The sequence below is a fragment of the Eleutherodactylus coqui genome, chromosome 4 (genome assembly GCF_035609145.1).
Source record: "Eleutherodactylus coqui strain aEleCoq1 chromosome 4, aEleCoq1.hap1, whole genome shotgun sequence".
Lineage (NCBI taxonomy): Eukaryota > Metazoa > Chordata > Amphibia > Anura > Eleutherodactylidae > Eleutherodactylus > Eleutherodactylus coqui.
This window is the reverse complement of record NC_089840.1, coordinates 58,974,942-58,993,081: the sequence shown is the minus strand read 5'-3', so window position 1 is coordinate 58,993,081 and position 18,140 is coordinate 58,974,942. Positions and strand designations below refer to the sequence as shown.

The 18,140-nt window shown below is 43.1% G+C and overlaps 1 protein-coding gene across 3 annotated transcripts in view; it reads left to right on the top strand.

Moving 5' to 3' along the window:
* ABR (ABR activator of RhoGEF and GTPase) overlaps positions 1–18,140 on the top strand; it is a 361,360-nt gene that overhangs the window by 277,126 nt on the left and 66,094 nt on the right. For all 3 annotated transcript variants that reach the window (XM_066599543.1, XM_066599544.1, XM_066599545.1), the window contains 4 exons: positions 156–278; positions 6,295–6,370; positions 8,290–8,394; positions 11,344–11,418. In XM_066599543.1, the coding sequence (XP_066455640.1) occupies positions 156–278; positions 6,295–6,370; positions 8,290–8,394; positions 11,344–11,418 (379 nt within the window). The remainder of the gene's footprint in view (positions 1–155; positions 279–6,294; positions 6,371–8,289; positions 8,395–11,343; positions 11,419–18,140) is intronic.

Here is an 18,140-nt window from a genome sequence, read left to right as displayed (position 1 = left end):
AAACTATATATGAAAGGATGTAATAAAGTATATGTCTGTGCCTGATGAAACATTATTACCTGGCATTGACGTGACACATCACAAGTGTCTCTGATCTTTGCCGTCTTCCTTCTCAACCTTTTGTCTCACCGTTGTCCTCCCATATATTTCTGCAGAAGTCAAATAAAGGATCAAGTCGTGCTATTGAAAGACTGAAGAAGAAAATGTTTGAGTATGAATCGTGGCTTCTGCTCTTCTCCCCTACAATTCCTTTCCGAATCCATAACAAGAATGGCAAGGTAATCCTTCATCGTGGCTCGCCTGTAGCTGGCAGCTGTATCGCCCTGCTGAGATGCTAGATGAAGCCAGTATTGTATGAGAGATACAAATAGGAATCCGCTTTTGGTTTTCCCACATGGGGATTGTGGAAAGTCAGCAATGGTTATTTGCATACTTTGAACATTTAGATACGGAGAGGATGATGCCAGGAGGGGAATTCTGCTGTGTCTGATGTGAGGAGTGAGTCAGGACGCCAAGGGAACAAATGCGTGGGAGCCATATGAGCTCCACACAGAACTTCTACTGATTTGGCTTTAAACCCACTCTTTGCCTTTGAGTCCAAATTACAAGGACACATCGCTTTAAAGCCAAACCTTCAAAGAATTCATTTTAGCTACAGACCTCATGTTGTTGTATTGAGAAGTTGAGCTAGCAATGGGTTTCCAGAAAACGGAATAAACGAAAGAAATATACAGAATGTTGTAGAACTAAGAAGAGCGGTGATATACAAGAAAGAACAGGGGCTGTACTACTAAAGTGGCACCTTGGTCACTGGAGATCAGTTACATCAGAACTGCCGTCTAGCAAGCAAATCAGGAGAACATGCAAACTTATAGGGGATAAGCGATCTGTATCATGTGATGCAGACTAAAATTTTTGTTGTTTTTTTTTGATCAACACATGTGGGCCCATGCATCACCTCCAGGCAAACCTTGCTGGATGGATTTCTAACTGTAAAAGATAACTCTCTTGGGGCCAAAGCCTTTAAATGAATGAGAAAGCTGGATACCTGGCTATATACTCTTACTGAAGTGCCTGGGACAAATGAGTGAATGCCGTGCACAACAAAAGTGTAGCCCCTCCTACACAAATGTGAATACAACAAAAAGCAAAGTCAGCACTTTCAACAAATAAATGTGAAGGTGCACCTAAGCCATGGCTGCAACAAATACAGTAACAGAAACACATGCCTCAGCAATCCTACACATCCAAATAAAATTGCACAATTGTAGGTAGTACCAACCACATAAAAATCTCCATCTGTCTCAGGTGCTTAGGTGAGAGTGTGTAGCCAGATATCCAGTTTTTCTTATTCATTTGGAAGCTTTTGGCCCAAATAGTGGAGTCCTTTAGAGTTGGAAGACATCCAGTAAGGTTCACCTGAATGTGGCGGATGGGCCCACATGTTTTGATCAAAATGTGCATCAAGAACCGTACATTTTTATGTGGTTGGTGTAAACCGTTGTACAATTTTATTCAGATATTAAATGTGTACAAGTGCTGAGGCACGGGTTACTGTATTTATTGCAGTCACTGCTTACGTCCACCTTTTGCATTTAGTTTATATGTTGAAAGTGCTGGCTTTTTTTGTTATGGTCTCGTACTGTCAGCTCTGATTGGGCAATGGTAAATTGTGCAGAGATGCCTCCAATGGGTAACACACAGCTATCTGTATATTCATATAATAGAAGAAGTAAAGAGTTAACTCGAGTTCTAAAAAAAAAAAAAAACACTCCTGAATTATTTCCTAGGAAACCGAGAGTTTAGAAAGATTAGCATTGCCAGGGTTATTGGGCCGCTGAGTCACTGGAAAGACGTGCACCCATGTATTACACTGTCACTCTTTTGTTGGGTGCCGCATTTTGACTGCAAGAATAGCATAGTAGTGTACAGCACAAAACCATAAACCTGACAGATCCAGTATAACTCACTGCTACCCATCGAGACTCATTGAGATCTGTTTCAAAACAGATTCACCAAATCTGTCATGACTGCATTACCAATAAAAGCCAGGAAGCTCGTGTGACTAGAGACTAACGCTTAATATCGCCTAATGTTTCAGAATAAGCGCCCGTGTATATGTGAGGAATAACGCCTATATCTGTCTTGTAGACTGCGGTTTTCCATATTTTAGTCTGTGGGATGTACACCTGATTCTCATGTCTCTCAGAACTGGTGGGAAGAGCCTGTCTCCTGTGCCATGTTCTCTATATACTGGGGCACAGAGAACTGCAGATTCTGCTGTCTGTAACACACATGATATATGACAGTGTGCAGAAGAGATGTGAATAAATAACAGCAAATACCTCTCCATTAGCTCCTGCAGGACATACATCTGTTTGCAAGTATCTGTTATCCACCCCCTCCCCTCTGTTCTCATAGATTTCAATGAGTCATACTCTTTCCTGCACTTTCTGTTCTACCACAGTGCCCTCTCCTGTAACACACTTGACCGCAGGCAGTAGAGTTAGAAGGAAGGGCCCCTAGTGTCCAGTGATTTAGAGTGTTTTTTTTTCAGTACAAAAACATCATTTTAGGCAAACAAAAGTAAATTGCAGTGTTGCTAGTTATCACACCGGGCATCCTATAGACAAGCTAGTGGAACACGTTTAAAAAGTTGTACACAACATTTCATGCAGCTCATCAGGGCTGTGGTATCAAACTTGTGTCCATCAGCATTTAGAAAGTAGAGACCCATTAGGGCATATTTATGTATACTGGTGCATCCGTACTTCTTTTCTACTGAGCATGCCCCATATCTGTTAATGCAGCGCATACCATGGGCAAATATACTGATCTGCAGCAAGGTTTTGTTGCCCACAAGAATCTTACCACTATTCTGTGCGAAAGTGGCAGTAAGTCGCACTGGGTGCAATTAACTATAAATCACGATTTCCTTTTCTGACACTTTGGCACATTTCTCTTTAACACTTGCATTCACCCTGAGCACATTTTTTCAGACTGATAAGCATGTTAGTAACAAGTGATATATGCACCAAGTATCTACAGGATATATTAACCATTAGCCTCCACTTCAGACGAACTACTTTGTGAAACACATATGATATACCTTGTGCTGTTAGGATGTAAATAGCCATCCACAGCAGATGCTGTGTATATAGCGGGCTCGGGAGCCAAATCCGCTCCGTACATAGCGGACATCTGCTGTCTCTTGACAGCTGACAACCGCCTGCAAAAGTCACAATCAGAGAAAACTCTGATGTCAGCAGTTTACCCTTTAAATGCCGCTGTCAGACATGACCGCGGCATTTAAATGTCTCGATTGAGATTTAAATGTCTCGAACTGCCCCCGTGCAATAGGATCACAGCTGTTCGGGTGTCATGGCATCCTGGGTGCTTTAGGGCTGCCATGATAATTTGCCTATTAGAATACAGTACAATGCAATACCATAGTATTGCAATTTTCTGTATAAGCGAACAAGCTATTCTAAGTTGTAGAAATAAGAAAGGAAAAAAAAAGTGTGTGTATATATGTGTGTGTGTGTGTGTGTATATATATATATATATATCTCATTTATTATTTTTATTTTTTAGATTAAATAAAAAATACTATAAGTTAAGAGAAAACCCTTTTCCCAGTTGCTGCATCTAAAAAAAATAAAACAGAAGTCGGTATCACTACATCCGTAAAGATCCAATGTATTAAGATATCACATTATTAATTATATGTATGTTTAACTCCATCAGAAAAAAAATATGCAATGGCCGGATTGTGCTTTTTTGATTACTCAGTCTCCAAGAAATATGAATAAAAAGCTATCAAAAAGTGGTATGTTCCCCAAAATGGTACTCGTACAAACTACAGGCCGCCCTGCAAAAAGCAAGCCCTCACACAGCCCCATCGGCAGAAAAATAAAAAAGTTATGGAGGTCAAGAATGGCAAAATAAGGCAATTCAGGGGATATTTAAGAAGGCTTTACACCAGTTTTCTGGCCAAGAAAAGTTGCAAAATTTGGCGCAAAAAATGTGTGACTCCTACACCGACTCCACCACTTCCGGGAAAAGTTAGCTGGGCTTTTTAGAAGGGAGCGCCCCCGACAGACAATATATGTAGAATTTACAACAGAAACTGGTGTAAATCATGACAGAAATGTATGGCCTGGGGCGGACCAGGTAACCGTTTAATGTTAAGGCGCACTGAGCTGCTGGGGGTGCGCCTAATACATGACGAAGCCTGCGCCTCTTCGTGTAATAGGGGGTAAATTATACCTTATTTATTTAAGTATTACTGTATAAAAAAAACTATATAAATTTGGTAAGACTGTTAGTAACTGTTGAAAAATACAACTCGTCCCACAAAAAACAAGCCCTCATGCAGATAGGTAATCAGAAAAATAAAAAAGTTATGATTTTTTGAAAGTGGGAATACCAGAACTGCAGAATGTGACCGGGACGCAGAAGCAGCAGGGACCCTTTGTTATGGAAGGGTTAAGGTTAGATGACAACCTCAGAAGTTGTGTCATCATGCAGGTGCGGTACAAGGCCCTGCAGCGATAAAGTTACATATTGCAGTGTGGCTGAGATGTCTTCCTCATTACTCTGAGGTCAACCATGTGTAATTCTAGTGGAAACTTTGTATGCTAGGAATTGAGATAGGAGTCACAAAATAGTTATTTTATATGGCAGCATTTCTGCCAGGCTATTGAAGCAGACAAATCTTAGCTGATTTCTGCAGTAAGCAGACAGCTCCGTTCCCACCGCAGTGGCCAGGCTTGGTATTACAGGCAAAGTTCTCACTGAAGTGAACTGCTTGCAGTACCAAGCCTGGCCACCACAGTGGGAACGGAGCTGTCTGCTTCCTGAAGAAATGAGTTAAATGCAGCATCACTAGTTTACAACCCCTAGTGGGCAACCCCTTTTTAAAAATGGCTCCAGCTAAACATTATCATGAAAAAATTCTGAATTACTATTGTAGTATACTATTTTTACTATTGTAAACCTGCATAATGCCACAGGCCTATATCTCCAAACGGTTCTATTTATTTTATATACCTATAGACATCTTGGCTGTGATACTATGTGATGATTGTGTATACCGGTGATGACATGCAGTCTATCAGATTAGATCACTTCATAATCAGCATCCCTGACACACATGGGGAACCTTTATGTAGAATTCAAAGGAGAGGTCACGCGGGTGTGGTCATACTGGATTTAACGGTAATGAGGAATACTGCGGTGGTTCGCCGCCGGTCATGCACAGTACAGTCGGACGCCACCATTGACTTTAATGAAGGCTGAGTGCGCAGAGTCTGCTGCAAAATTGAGCATGCTGTGATTTTTCTTCCGTTCGCAGAATACGCAATTCGTATCCGCGAGTTTGAAGGAAAAAAATCGAAAGTTCATGCCTTTCAATGCCTGCGTTTTGCTCTGGATCCTCCGCGTGGACGGCGATTACAGATTTCACAATTCTGTGTAAGACCCTGCAATTACCGTCCGTGCAGAGGATCAGCGGCAAAGCGCAGGCATTGAGAGGCATGAACTTTCGATTTTCCCCTCACACTCGTGGATACAAATTGTGTGTTCTGTGAATAGAAGAAAAATCACAGAGTGCTCTATTTTGCTGCGGACTCTGTGCTGACTGCCTCCGTTGAAGTCAATGGGGGCGCCCGACCTGCAGCCCATACACAATATTGTATATGGAAAATACAAAAAAAAGTGGAAAAAACTGTACCGCGCATGACCGCCGGCGAGGCAACACAGTCATGTGCAATACAGTTAAATCAGTTACACAGGGTCACCAGACGGTGCCAGAAAACACCCGCAGCATGCTCCATTTTAGTGCCGGTCTCCCGCAGGCTTCTATTGAAGCCTATGGAAGCTGTCTGGATCCGCGGCACACCCGCAGCTGAATTCCTGCTCTCCATAGCGGGAGAGCAGGAGTTTAAAAAAAAAAATGAAAAGAAAAATTGTGTGCCGGGCTGCAGAAAGAAGATCTGGCCGCGATGGAGGGCAGATCCGCAGTGTCCGGACAGGTAAGTAATTCTTTTTAGGCCTCATGTCCGCGGGAAAGGAGGGACCCGCTGCGGGATTCTGCATGAAGAATCCGCAGCGGGCCTGATTTTCCCCGTGGACATGAGGCCTTGGGGAATAATCTGCTATTCAGGAGTATTACAATGCATGATGTGTATACCAGCTGGAAGACTCACTGTCTTATGTAGGATTCATTCTGTGCAGGTTTTTCCTTAAATACTCCTGTATTGTCTTACCGCTGTCATGGCTTTGTCTCTACAGAGTTATCTGTTCCTGCTGTCCTCCGATTATGAAAGGTCAGAGTGGAGGGAAGCCATTCAGAAGCTTCAGAAGAAAGGTAAGGACTCCCATTATCCTACACTGACAACATTCCCCACATGATGGACTAATGCCTCTCCAGCCGTCTCATACTGCTGCGCATCATTGGAAACCTTCAAGTGTTAATAAGAGTCGTCAAACACGTAGTTATTGTTCTCTAATGATTGTTACACTACAAAAACCTCATGCAGTTTACTGCCAGTTACTGCGGGTTACTGCGGTTTTGCGGCTAATACAGGTGAAGCACATAAAAAGTTTTCCATCACACAATCGCTCTCTGTGGGCACCCTAACATCTCAAAAGCACACTAATGGGTTAATTTGTTTCCTGTACAGTGTAAGAAGTATAAGTTGAAGTCCTCTATGGGGACTAAAAATATAAGTAAAAATAAGTTGAATAAAGTTTTTAAAAATATATTTTTTTAAATATTAAAAGTATTTAAAAAAAACAAAAACTTTTTCCGTTTCTCATATAAAAATAGGCATATTTGGTATTGCTGCGTCCATGAAGTCAGCTCTATTCAAATGTATCAGTTATCCTACATGCTGACTGTTTTGAGAGAAAAATATATAGTGCCAGAATAGTGTTTTCTGAGCAACCCTGTCTCCTAAAAAAAAAAAAAAAGTTATACCCCAATATGGTACCAATAATAACTACAGGTCACCCTACAAAAAATTTCCTCACACCGCCCCATTAACAGAAAATGGAAAATTAAAAAAAAAAAGTTGCTCCTGAGAATATGGCGACAGAAAGCAATTCAAACTAGAGTTTTCTTTAAAACTGATACTACACTTATAAAACCTGCATACATTTGGTATCGCCACACTTGTGCTGAAGGAAAGGGTTAAAACTGATACTACACTTATAAAACCTGCATACATTTGGTATCGCCACACGTGTGCTGACCCACAGAATAGTTATGTCATTTGTGCTGCTGCAGGAACATAAAAAACAAAAAAAAGACAGTTGCACTTTTTTTCCTGGTTTACCCTACTAAAAGCAGAGCCTCACAGGAACGGATTCTAATTGCAGAATCTGCGATCGCGTCCACTCAGAGGATCCGCAGCAAAACACCGTCTTGTAGTTTCAATTTTTTTCCTTCACACTCGCGGATACAAATTGCGTATTCCGGGAGCGCAAGAAAAATCGCGGCGTGCTCTATTTGCCATGGACTCTGCGAATCAGCCTTCATACCGTGTTTCCCCAAAAGTAGGACTTACCCTGATTTTTGGGAGAAGGGGGGGAGGGGCTTGAAATATAGGCTGTACCCCAAAAAGAAGTCCTAGCTACACAACATAAAAAAAAGCAATACTTACCTAGCAGGCGTTGTCCGGGTGCCTTCCGCTGGTCTCCATAGCTCAAGCACTCTTTATCTTTCAGTCCTCAGCAGTTCGTAAACCGCACATCTAGCAAGCGATGGCTCTGATTGGCTCAGCAGCAGTGCTCGAGAACCAATCAATGCAGCGCTCGATGAACCAATCACAGCCATTCAATGGCATGGCTGTAATTGGTTCTCAAGTGTTGAGGCTCAGCCAATCAATTCAGCACTCGAAGAACCAATCGGAACTCAGTTACCAGGAAGCAATGTTCTGTCGGCTGCTAAGGACTGAAGCAAGAGCTCCGGAGAAAAGCGTGAAGGAACTGGATGGCGCCTGATAGGTAAGTATGATAGGACATCCCTGAAAGACCTTGTGCCTCTTTTGCGACAAAAAGTAATATAAGACAGGGTCTCCTTTTCGGGGAAACACGGTATGACTATGTTTACAGAAAAAGCTGTAGCCATTTTTTTTGCAGAGCAAAAACGTAGATCACAAGGATGGGATGAGCATAATGTGACTTCAAAGCAGCGCTACTCCATACATACAGCGATCATCGTACACACAAGTTTATATTATATTCTGCCTGACTTTTAAAAGCCTTTATTCCCTTCTATTGCAGATCTACAAGCCTTTGCACTCAGTTCCTTGGAGCTCCAGGTGCTCACTGGATCCTGCTTCAAGCTGCGCACAGTTCACAACATGCCTATAATCAGCAATAAAGATGGTAAGCTGCAGTACAGATATGCCGCCACTGGGTGGCACCAGAAGGTTGGGTTTTGCAATTCCCAAGTTTTTAGGATAGTCGGTAATGGTTATCTAGAAAATAAAGAACTTCTCTCGAGTAGAACGGTGATGAATGTATTCCCATCTCAAACATTTATGACATATTCACAGGATCCGCTATAAATGTCTGATAGATGCCGGTCCCACCTATTGCCAGGACAGGTGATCGGGAATACGAAAACGGATAGTCTGTTCTATGTTGTTTCCATAATTTTCATGGAAGTGAATGGGATTTTCAGAAACATTTCTGCATCCAAAATCCGCACCGTGCAGAAGTAATAAAAGTGTAAACTCTGGCCTGGAAAGTTCTAATGCCCTTTTACACAGATGAGTTGAACCGCACAAAAATAAACGATAAGCAGTGTAAACAGGACTAAAATCCTCACTCATCATTTGCCGGCCGTTCCGTTAAAAAGGCGATTGTTCAGTCATTCGCAAACCCTTTCCAGGCTCCCCTGAAAGACCAACGATGGCCGAAATGAACTACCTTGACTTACAAAAGACATTTAACCCCGTAACACTGCAGGGGCATCTGGTTACGTCCTGCAGCTTCAAGGCAGATCGCGGGTTGATTCTGCTCCATACAATGTGGGTGCCGGCTGTTTGTTATAGCCGTCACACACCCGCAACAGCTCCCATAAGCCGTGCTGCTCATCGGAGCTGTTAACCCTGTAAATGCCGCTATCAATTCTGACAGCGGCATTTAAACGCCCCGACCGATGTCCGATGAGATTGCGGGGTTGACGTGCCGTTGTCATAGCAGCTGGCTGCCTTGGCAGAGTGCCTATCAAGCCGTGCCTGTGGCGTGGCTTGATAGATTGCCTGTCAGATTGCGGTATAATGTAATGCTATGGCATTGCATCATACTGCAGGAGCAATCAAAGCATCGCAAGTTCTTGTCCCCTCTGGGGGCTAAAGAAAGTTTTTTTTAAAGTTTTACTAATTAAAAAAAAAAAACTTTTGCCATATTTAAAATAAAAGAATCTAAATAATACAAATTTGGTATCACCGCATCCATAAAAAAACAATGTATGAAATAAATGCATTATTTACCCAGCACGGTGAACCTCGTCAGAAAAAAAATAAACTAAAGAACCCCGAATTGCACTTTTTTTTTTTTTTTTCTTTTTGGTCACCCCATCTCCAAGGAAAAAAAGCAATCAAAAAGTTGTATGTATTCAAAAGCTTCAGGATGTCTCACAAAAAATGAGCCCTCAAAAAATAAAAAGTTATGGCTGTCATGAGATGGCAGCAGGAAAAAAAAAAGTGTCTTGGGTGTTATACAGGATGTCTAATCACGGCGCTTCTCCCACTCGCTAACCTCAATTATACAGTAGTTTCACTTCAAATTGTAGGAGAAACGACCGCTACGTGAAGGGGTTCTACGGGTTTAGTGAAACATGGCTGCTCTCTTGCAGCGGCAGGGTATCCTCTGTCCACAGGTTGTATGCAGTATTGCAGCTCAGTCTGAGGGCTCTTTTACACGGAACCAAAAATTATTTGAGCGAACAGTCGTTTGCTTTAAAATGATTTGTTCAGTGGAGCCAAGCTGCAATACCAGACACAACCTCTAGACAACTGTGGCGCTGTTGCTTGTCTTGGTGTCTTGGACACCTCCAAATAATTGGCTACGTTGGCCACTCCTGTTGTATTAGAATGATTCTGGCAGTCCATAAGAGCTCGTTCACATCAGCTCTCCCACGTTCTTTTTCTATATTACGTTCATCTAATTTACGGACAGCGTACAACTCCATTGATTTGTATTCAGTTGAGCGCCTTTTCACCGACCAATATGCAGTAGTGCTATTTTTTCTGTATTTACGGACCAACATTGCTCATTTAAAGTCGATGGGATTGCATAAAAACACAGCAAATACTATTTTTTGTGTGTGTGTTAAAAGTGACCTAAATTGGTCTTTTTTTCATTATTTTTCTGAGCACATGAAAAACCCAGTGAATACGAATGCAATGTGAACGTAAAAAATGTGCAGATGCAACAAAAACGCATGCAACATGTGGGTGGGTTTAAATTTCATGCCCCCTTTCCCTTCTGAAAATCAGGGTAGGGCTTATTTTTAGGGGGAGCTCTTATTTTTGGGAAAACATACAGTAGTAGTACCCCCTACCTGGCATACAGGGAGAGAACTTTCAATCAAGAAGCCCGAGGCGAACAGTCTAGCGGACACTTTTCGCCATCCCTGGCTCCGCGCAGTGCCTGATAGTAATGCGGGAGCCTGTCAGTATTTCCTGCTACCCCTCGTTTGACCAGCGTGAGTCTGCTGACAGGTTTCCTTGGTGTTCCTGCGGGAGCCCATCAGTATTTCCCGCTGTCCCTGGTTGGAACAGCATGAATCTGCTGACAGGTTTCCTTCGTTTTCCTGCTGGAGCCCGTCAGTATTTCCCGCTGCCCCTGGTTGGACCAGCATGGATCTGCTGACAGGATTCCTTGGTGTTCCTGCGGGAGCCCGTCAGTATTTCCCGCTGCCCCTGGTTGGACCAGCATGGATCTGCTGACAGGTTTCCTTGGTGTTCCTGCTGGAGCCCGTCAGTATTTCCCGCTGCCCCTGGTTGGAGCAGCATGAATCTGCTGACAGGTTTCCTTGGTGTTCCTGCTGGAGCCCGTCAGTATTTCCCGCTGCCCCTGGTTGGACCAGCATGGATCTGCTGACAGGTTTCCTTGGTGTTCCTGCGGGAGCCCATCAGTATTTCCCGCTGCCCCTGGTTGGACCAGCATCGATCTGCTGACAGGTTTCCTTGGTGTTCCTGTGGGAGCCCATCATTCCCGCTGCCCCTGGTTGGACCGGCATGAATCTGCTGGCAGGTTTCCTTGTGCTGTGTTCTTGGCTATGTGACCTCCTATTGACCGTTTTCATATTGATGTCTTCTCTAGATGATGAATCTTCTGGACTGTATGGTTTTCTGCATGTGATTGTTCACTCTGCCAAAGGCTTCGACCACTCTGCCAGTAAGTACTTGTGTCCAAATCTGTGAGCTCATCTGTTTATATGGGTTCTCTGCAAAGCTTCCTTACACCGACGCTGCCGTCATGTGGAATACGTGTTCTTGTAGTAAGGGGAAGGCTGTGCAACATTTCTAGCTAATGGTAAGGAATATGTATCTTCGAAGGCCTCATAAGAGTAACTTGCGCTGTCTTAACTCCTTCCTGACACCCATACGACTATATACATTGTAACTGTATCAGCCCCCTGCAGTTAGGACGTATGTAGACATCCACAGCATGGACGGTGTATGCAGCGGGCCAAGAGCCACATCTGCTTCATACATGCTGAGTATTGGCTGCTTTGACAGCTGACGCCTGCGATCAGAGATAACTCAGATAGCAGCTGTTGACCCTCTAAATACCCTTTAAATGTCCTGATTGATTGGGATTTAAATGTCCCCAACAGCCCTGCCGTGATGAGATCGTGGGGGTTCCATCTGGGTGTCATGGCAGCATGGAGCCTTCCGAAGGCCCCCAGGGCTGCCATGATTGTTTGCCTATTAAGACGTGCCTGTGGCACATCTTTAATAGGAAGCCTGGTGAAATACAGGAAAGCTCAACTTCCCATGGGAACTTAAAAAGAATGCAAAGAAAAGTAAAATAAGGGTTTTTTTTTTTCATAATAAACTTTATTTGTATAGCCAACTTACTCTGCAATTATTATAAGAATTTAAAATAAAATAACCTTTTATCGGTTGTAAATCACATTACTAATCCTGCATATTAAGCACAATCAGGGGGAAAAAACAGTACTAGAATTGTGATTTTTTTTTTTTTTTGATTTTTTTTTTTTGTGGTCACCCCGTCTCCAAGAAAAAAATAAATTAAAAAGTTATATGCTCCCCAAAATGACACAGGTTGACCTGCAAAAACCGAGCCCTCATACAGTCCCATGAACAGAAAAATAGAAAAGTTGCTGGGGTCAAAAATGGAGATTAAAAAGCTGTTTTTTTTTGTTTGTTTTTTAAGTAGAACTACATAAATGTGGTATCACTATAATCACATTGGCCCACAGAATGAAAAGGTCATTTTTACTGCACCGTGAACGCCTTAAAAACAAAGCCCAACAAAATGGTGTTATTGTGCTTATTTCCCCATTTCTGTCTGGGATGATTTAGTGATCCTGCGCTGAGCAGGGGGTTGGACCCGATGACCCTGGAGGTCCCTTCCAACTCTACCATTCTGTGATTTCATGTCAGTTATGTTTTCAAGCTTTTTAGTACATTATATGGCATGTTTAATGGCGCCATAAAAATACAAGTCATCCAGCAGAAAACAAGCCCTCATGTCGCTGGGTCACCAGAATAGTCTTACGATTTTTTGAAAGTGGGAATACCATTATTGCAGAATGTCACCTGAACGCAATCATACAAGGGTAAAAAAATCTAGAAAGAACAATACAAAATAACTCGGAACATGTATTTCCTCTTTTCTAATCCTATATTGTCTTATGTGGCCATATAAGGGGGTGTTCACACCACTTTTTACACTGTGTCCCTGGTTTCCATCCCAGGATTCCACTTAGATTGTCAAAAACGGCAAAAACCCTGTAGGGGGGAGCCATATGCTTTCATTCCATTGATGATGATGATGATTTATCCGTTTAGTCGTTGCCGACTTTCGGGTCACCTTGTGGATCAGCGTACGCCATGCTTCCCTGTCTTTGGCGGCTTCCTTCAGATTTTCCATAGTCATGTTCGTGCCAACCTTGATTGTGCCTAGCCAGCATGTTCTTTGGCATTACTCTGCCCAAATGCAGCAAAGGAACAGATACTTGGTCAAACGGAGACCTTATTGATCTCCTTTTCACTAGTAAAGCCTATGGCTCCAACCGGATGTCGTTTTCGGTGAGACAGAACCCCTCACCAGAAATCAAGGACTTGGGGTCCCAAAAAAATACCTTTCACAAATGAGCATCGCTAATAGTGTATTCCTATTAATAACCTTCCGTATACTGCCCACATGTGACTGCTGCCGCACTTCGTATATGTGCAGCTGTATGGGACAGGTGGGACTTACCTGGAGCAGAGCAGTTCTCTCCTGCGGGGTAATGTTCTGTATGCTGCATTGTGTGATTCCTGCTAGCGCTCCGCCATCCGCCCGCTTCCCTGGGGTGACGAGTATTATTAGAAAGACAGGTTAAATTCCTCTTCTATAGGCGATGGAGGTGGCCCCTTAAGTCATTAGCGTCTTTGTATTAATTACTGCTGCCTGAGAACACGCGGCACGGGGAGATATATTGTTTAGCACAATGTCAAGTCACAGATGAATTAAGCGTCGTTTCTTCTCGCTCCCCTCACTCTGTACATTGTGCTCGTTTTTCACAGAACACACTTAACCCTTTATGGTATTTTAGTCGGTTTTTTAGAAACCGTTTAGTCATTACTGTGGATTTAAAGCGACTTTCCGAGACTTGTTAAGGTTTACCCTGGGGCTGATAAGTGTTTAGCCCCTTTAAGAAAAAGCCTGTTTGTGCCATAATGGCCAAGCCGAATTTGGAAATCTGGTATATGTCACATTAATAGAGGGCAAACGCTTATTCACACGGATGGAGGCGGTTTCGGTCATGTAAATACTCTACATATTTACGAGCCGGAAAACACCTATTTTCTGCATATTTCAATCGATCAGCATTTTTTTTTTAAGCGCATCAATACAATGCACAAAATGGGCTCTGTTCACCGCATATTACGCACTTAAAACGCAGCAGATTTACACTTATGTGAATGAGCCCCGACTCCGTAAAGGTTTTGCGCATCCCAGGTATTCTGACCTTGTTTTTATGTCACCTACTGTAATGTATTTAGGTGCTAAAAGTAGACGGATACCGTTACAAAAAAACACTAAAATTAAGGAACGTGTAAAAAGAATCGCAATGTTTCCAACTGCAGTGCGTCACACATGTATGTACGTATTGAACTAATTTGCGTCAGATTTAGATTACCACTTGTTTACTTTGGAAGCACATTTGAAAAAATTTGCGTGTTTCTAATTAATTTAGGAGACTTTCAAATTTAATAATTTTTAATATTTTTTTTAAATATATAGGATAAGTCATTAATAGTTGACCGCCTGGGGTCCACCGGCCGGGGGTCTCCGGTTGATCAGCTGACCAGGCTCCCGCTGTTTGCTCCGCCATACACATGGAGTCAGAGCAGAAGCACGGTCATTGAGTTTAACCCTTTCCAATCCACTGTCTGACGTCTAAAGACATTCTGATTGAAGGCTGTACAGCTCCGATGTCAGAAGACGTCCGGCAGGGTATTCTTACTGTAGATTACTGGTCGCTCTGTTGTCGGGGGGGCTCTCCAGCATTTCCAATACCGCATGTGCTGACTCTATCCAGCAGATGGCGCCATTGTATAACGGCAGAAAGAGAAAGCCCCCCCTAGGAAACCCTGAATCTAAAATTGGATTGCAAAGGGTTAATGAGAGCCGTGGCTGCAGTTCTAAGTGTTGGGCAACTGATTCCGCTTTGACCCCCTGTGTATTTGCAGCCCGTACATAAGATATTGGACAATCTCTTGCACTTTCAGCGTTGACGGTAGCAGCAGAGTTTTTTTGCAATAGTGCAGCAGAAAATCCGAGGCGTATCGTCTTTGTGGGGCTTAACCCTTTAAGGGTGAATATAGCGACCTATGGCTAAAAGTGTAACACTAGAAGTGGTCTTCATGGGTTTTATAGTACAATCCAGTCTAAATGTAACACAGTTAAATATGGCATATTTTTCCTACCAAGGATTGGGGATATCTGGCAAGATACGTCTTAGTAGATTAGGCATTGCCCTGAACTCCCGTGTTGTAAAGTAGCTTTTGATGTAAGGCAGCTAAGTGAAGCTGACATTTTAAGCCCCGGCTCCTTTCATGTGCGGGCTAACTGGATCCTGCAAGTGTGACAGGGTCACGCTTAATATTTATCAGGTCTTCCAATGATGAATCACTTGCTGGAGTTCAGTAGAAAGGTCTGAATCTCGTTCCGTCTAGTTGCCCTCAATTCATTGCCATGCTATTTCTGGGAGCCGAACTTTGATGTATAATACCAAGGCTTCACCCTGCAACTTGATCTCCATATCCAAAGGCGATCTAACTTGACATTCCCTTGAAAACTCGGCCTATACGCTGCCATTTTATCGTTCACAAATTTAATTGAGGGTTAACTCTGTTCTTCAATTAGGTTGCACTTCATTTCCAGATCAGATGGATGCGCCGAGTTATAATTCTGTATTCGGAATCTGCTCTTTATCATATAACCTAATTAGAGATGAGCGAATATACTCGTTTCGAGTAACTACTCGATCGAGCGCCACGATTTTCGAGTACTCAGGTGAAAAGATTCGGTGGGAGGCGTGGCGGAGCGGGGGTAGCAGCGGGGAACAGGGGGGAGCGCTCTCTCCCTCTCCCCCCCCACTCCCCGCTGCAACCCCCCACTCACCCACGGCGCCCCCCGAATCTTTTCACCCAAGTACGGAAGTACTCGAAAATCGCGGCGCTCGGGCGAAAAAGGGGCGTGTCCGAGTAGGTTCGCTCATCTCTACACCTAATACAATGTCGCCAAGTTCTCAACAATTCAACGCTGCTCCATTATTTGTAAGGGGTTTTAGTCACTACTCAAAAACATTTTCTAATATCCAGCCCCACGTAAAGTTAGGTGACCGCTGCAGCCAATAGTCTCATGATCCCAAACTCCTGGCATCATGGCGCCCAGGATGTGATTACTGATGCCAGGAGTTCGAACGGTAATGCTGTAGGCTCTGATTGGCCAAAGCAGTCACCTGATTTCCGCCACACCCTACAGCCGGAAACTGGCACTGGGCAGTCAGAGCAGCTCGGCTATGTACCAGGCATCTGAGGAGGGGCGAGTATGCTCTTTTTTTTTTTTTTTTTTTTTTTTTTTTTTTTTAAGCAGGACCCTGCTGATAGAAAATGTTTTGGGGTAGTGGCAAAAAATGCCCTTTAAAGCAACTCTCCAGTCCTGGAAAACAAAGATGGCCACATTGCTTCCCTGACTACCTGATGTACACTATGCATTACTATGCATCTTTCGTCTAAGACAACTACACCAGCTTTTATGGTGGCCAGTTCTGTCCATGGCCGGTCACATAAGCATGCGGAGTATTAGAGTACCAATACATACTAATGCACAATGTGCATCATATAGTCAGAGAAGCGGTGCAGCCATTTTTTTTTCTTGTCCAGGACTGGGAGACACTTTCACGCTGAAGTGCCCCTGCTCCGTTAACCGTTTTCAGCTCCTTTTGCAGAGGAAGATGGTCCCATATAGCGATTAGATCTCACTATATGGGGCTGTATTCAACTGCCGGGAGGAGCTGATAATGACTGATGGAGCACGAGTGCTCAGCATGAAAGAGCAGGTACTCTTTAAAGAACTGCGGAATAAGTTGGCGCTATACAAATAAAGATTATTATTATATTATTACATCTCTCCATTCCTCACATAATCGCAGACATTGCCTAAAATAAAAAAAATCTAAATTCTCTACCAAGGCAGGAAGAGGCCGGTTTTGGGCCAAAATTTTGATTTTGCAGCTATTCACACTGTGCGCTCTTGGATTGGCCAGTGCTGATCCCATGAGCAGAGCTGACCAATCAGACAGCAGGTAGTCTAATGCTAGTGCACTGTGGGGATTAGGTAGTCTGAAGATTGTGTTGGTCATCTTGGGTAGCTGGAAATAGGATCCGTAATTGGTCGATCAGTTTGAGGGTAGACAAAAAAGTTGGAAATCTAGTATAGAACTTTTCCCACTTAAGCCCCAAGACAGAATTTTGTTCCTAAACCAGAGGGTTGCTTCGATTTACAACTCTGCATTGTAGTGTTCCTCTGTCACTCCTCCTGGAAATGTGTATAGTGTATTTCTTTACTCAGTCGGACACTGCCAGCCCTGATCAGATGAAGTCATTGATTGTTGACGCACACACAATTGACAAGGGGAATGATGACTCTCATTTGTCAGTTTACTCACACACATCCAAGGAGAGTCCGAAGGCAGTGTTATATCATTATTTTATGAGGAACTAAATATTTGCTAAATGAAGCATGTCAAGGACTGTACAGGTCCTCTGGGATTTTATAAATGACTGCAAAGCAGCCCAAAACAGGTTACTATCACCAGAATATCTTGCAATGTGGAAAAATCTGCATCAAAATCCGTACGTCTAACATGCAGATTCGAAAATGTTGATGTGCGGATTGTTGCAATAAAATATTCTTCTACATGTGAAAGTAGCCTAAGACAACATCTCTGTTCAAACGACCGAATTTGAGCGATAATCATTACATGTAAACGCGGACATTAAGTTTTCGTTTGAACAATGATTTTAAGGCGAACCTAAAATCCATCGTTCATCTACTGGAGATAAAGCAGTCTGCATTTATCTCCAATAGACTGCAAGCTGTTATCTCCACGGGGAGTTGGCAGTTAACATTGTATTCTGCCGACACCCATGACGAGAACAATGCAGCTACGCACACAGCTGTGCGTGTGATTAATCACATGCTGGGCTCTGCAAACAGCTCCTGGAGGCCCATTTACATGCAAATGAAAATAAGAAAGTGTTAATGGCCATCAGTGGCCATTAACGCTATGCAAAAAGATCGCTATCACTTTCAGTCGTTTGAAAGATTATCTTTGCGTGTAAATGTCCCTTAAGACCGCACATATTTGTGAC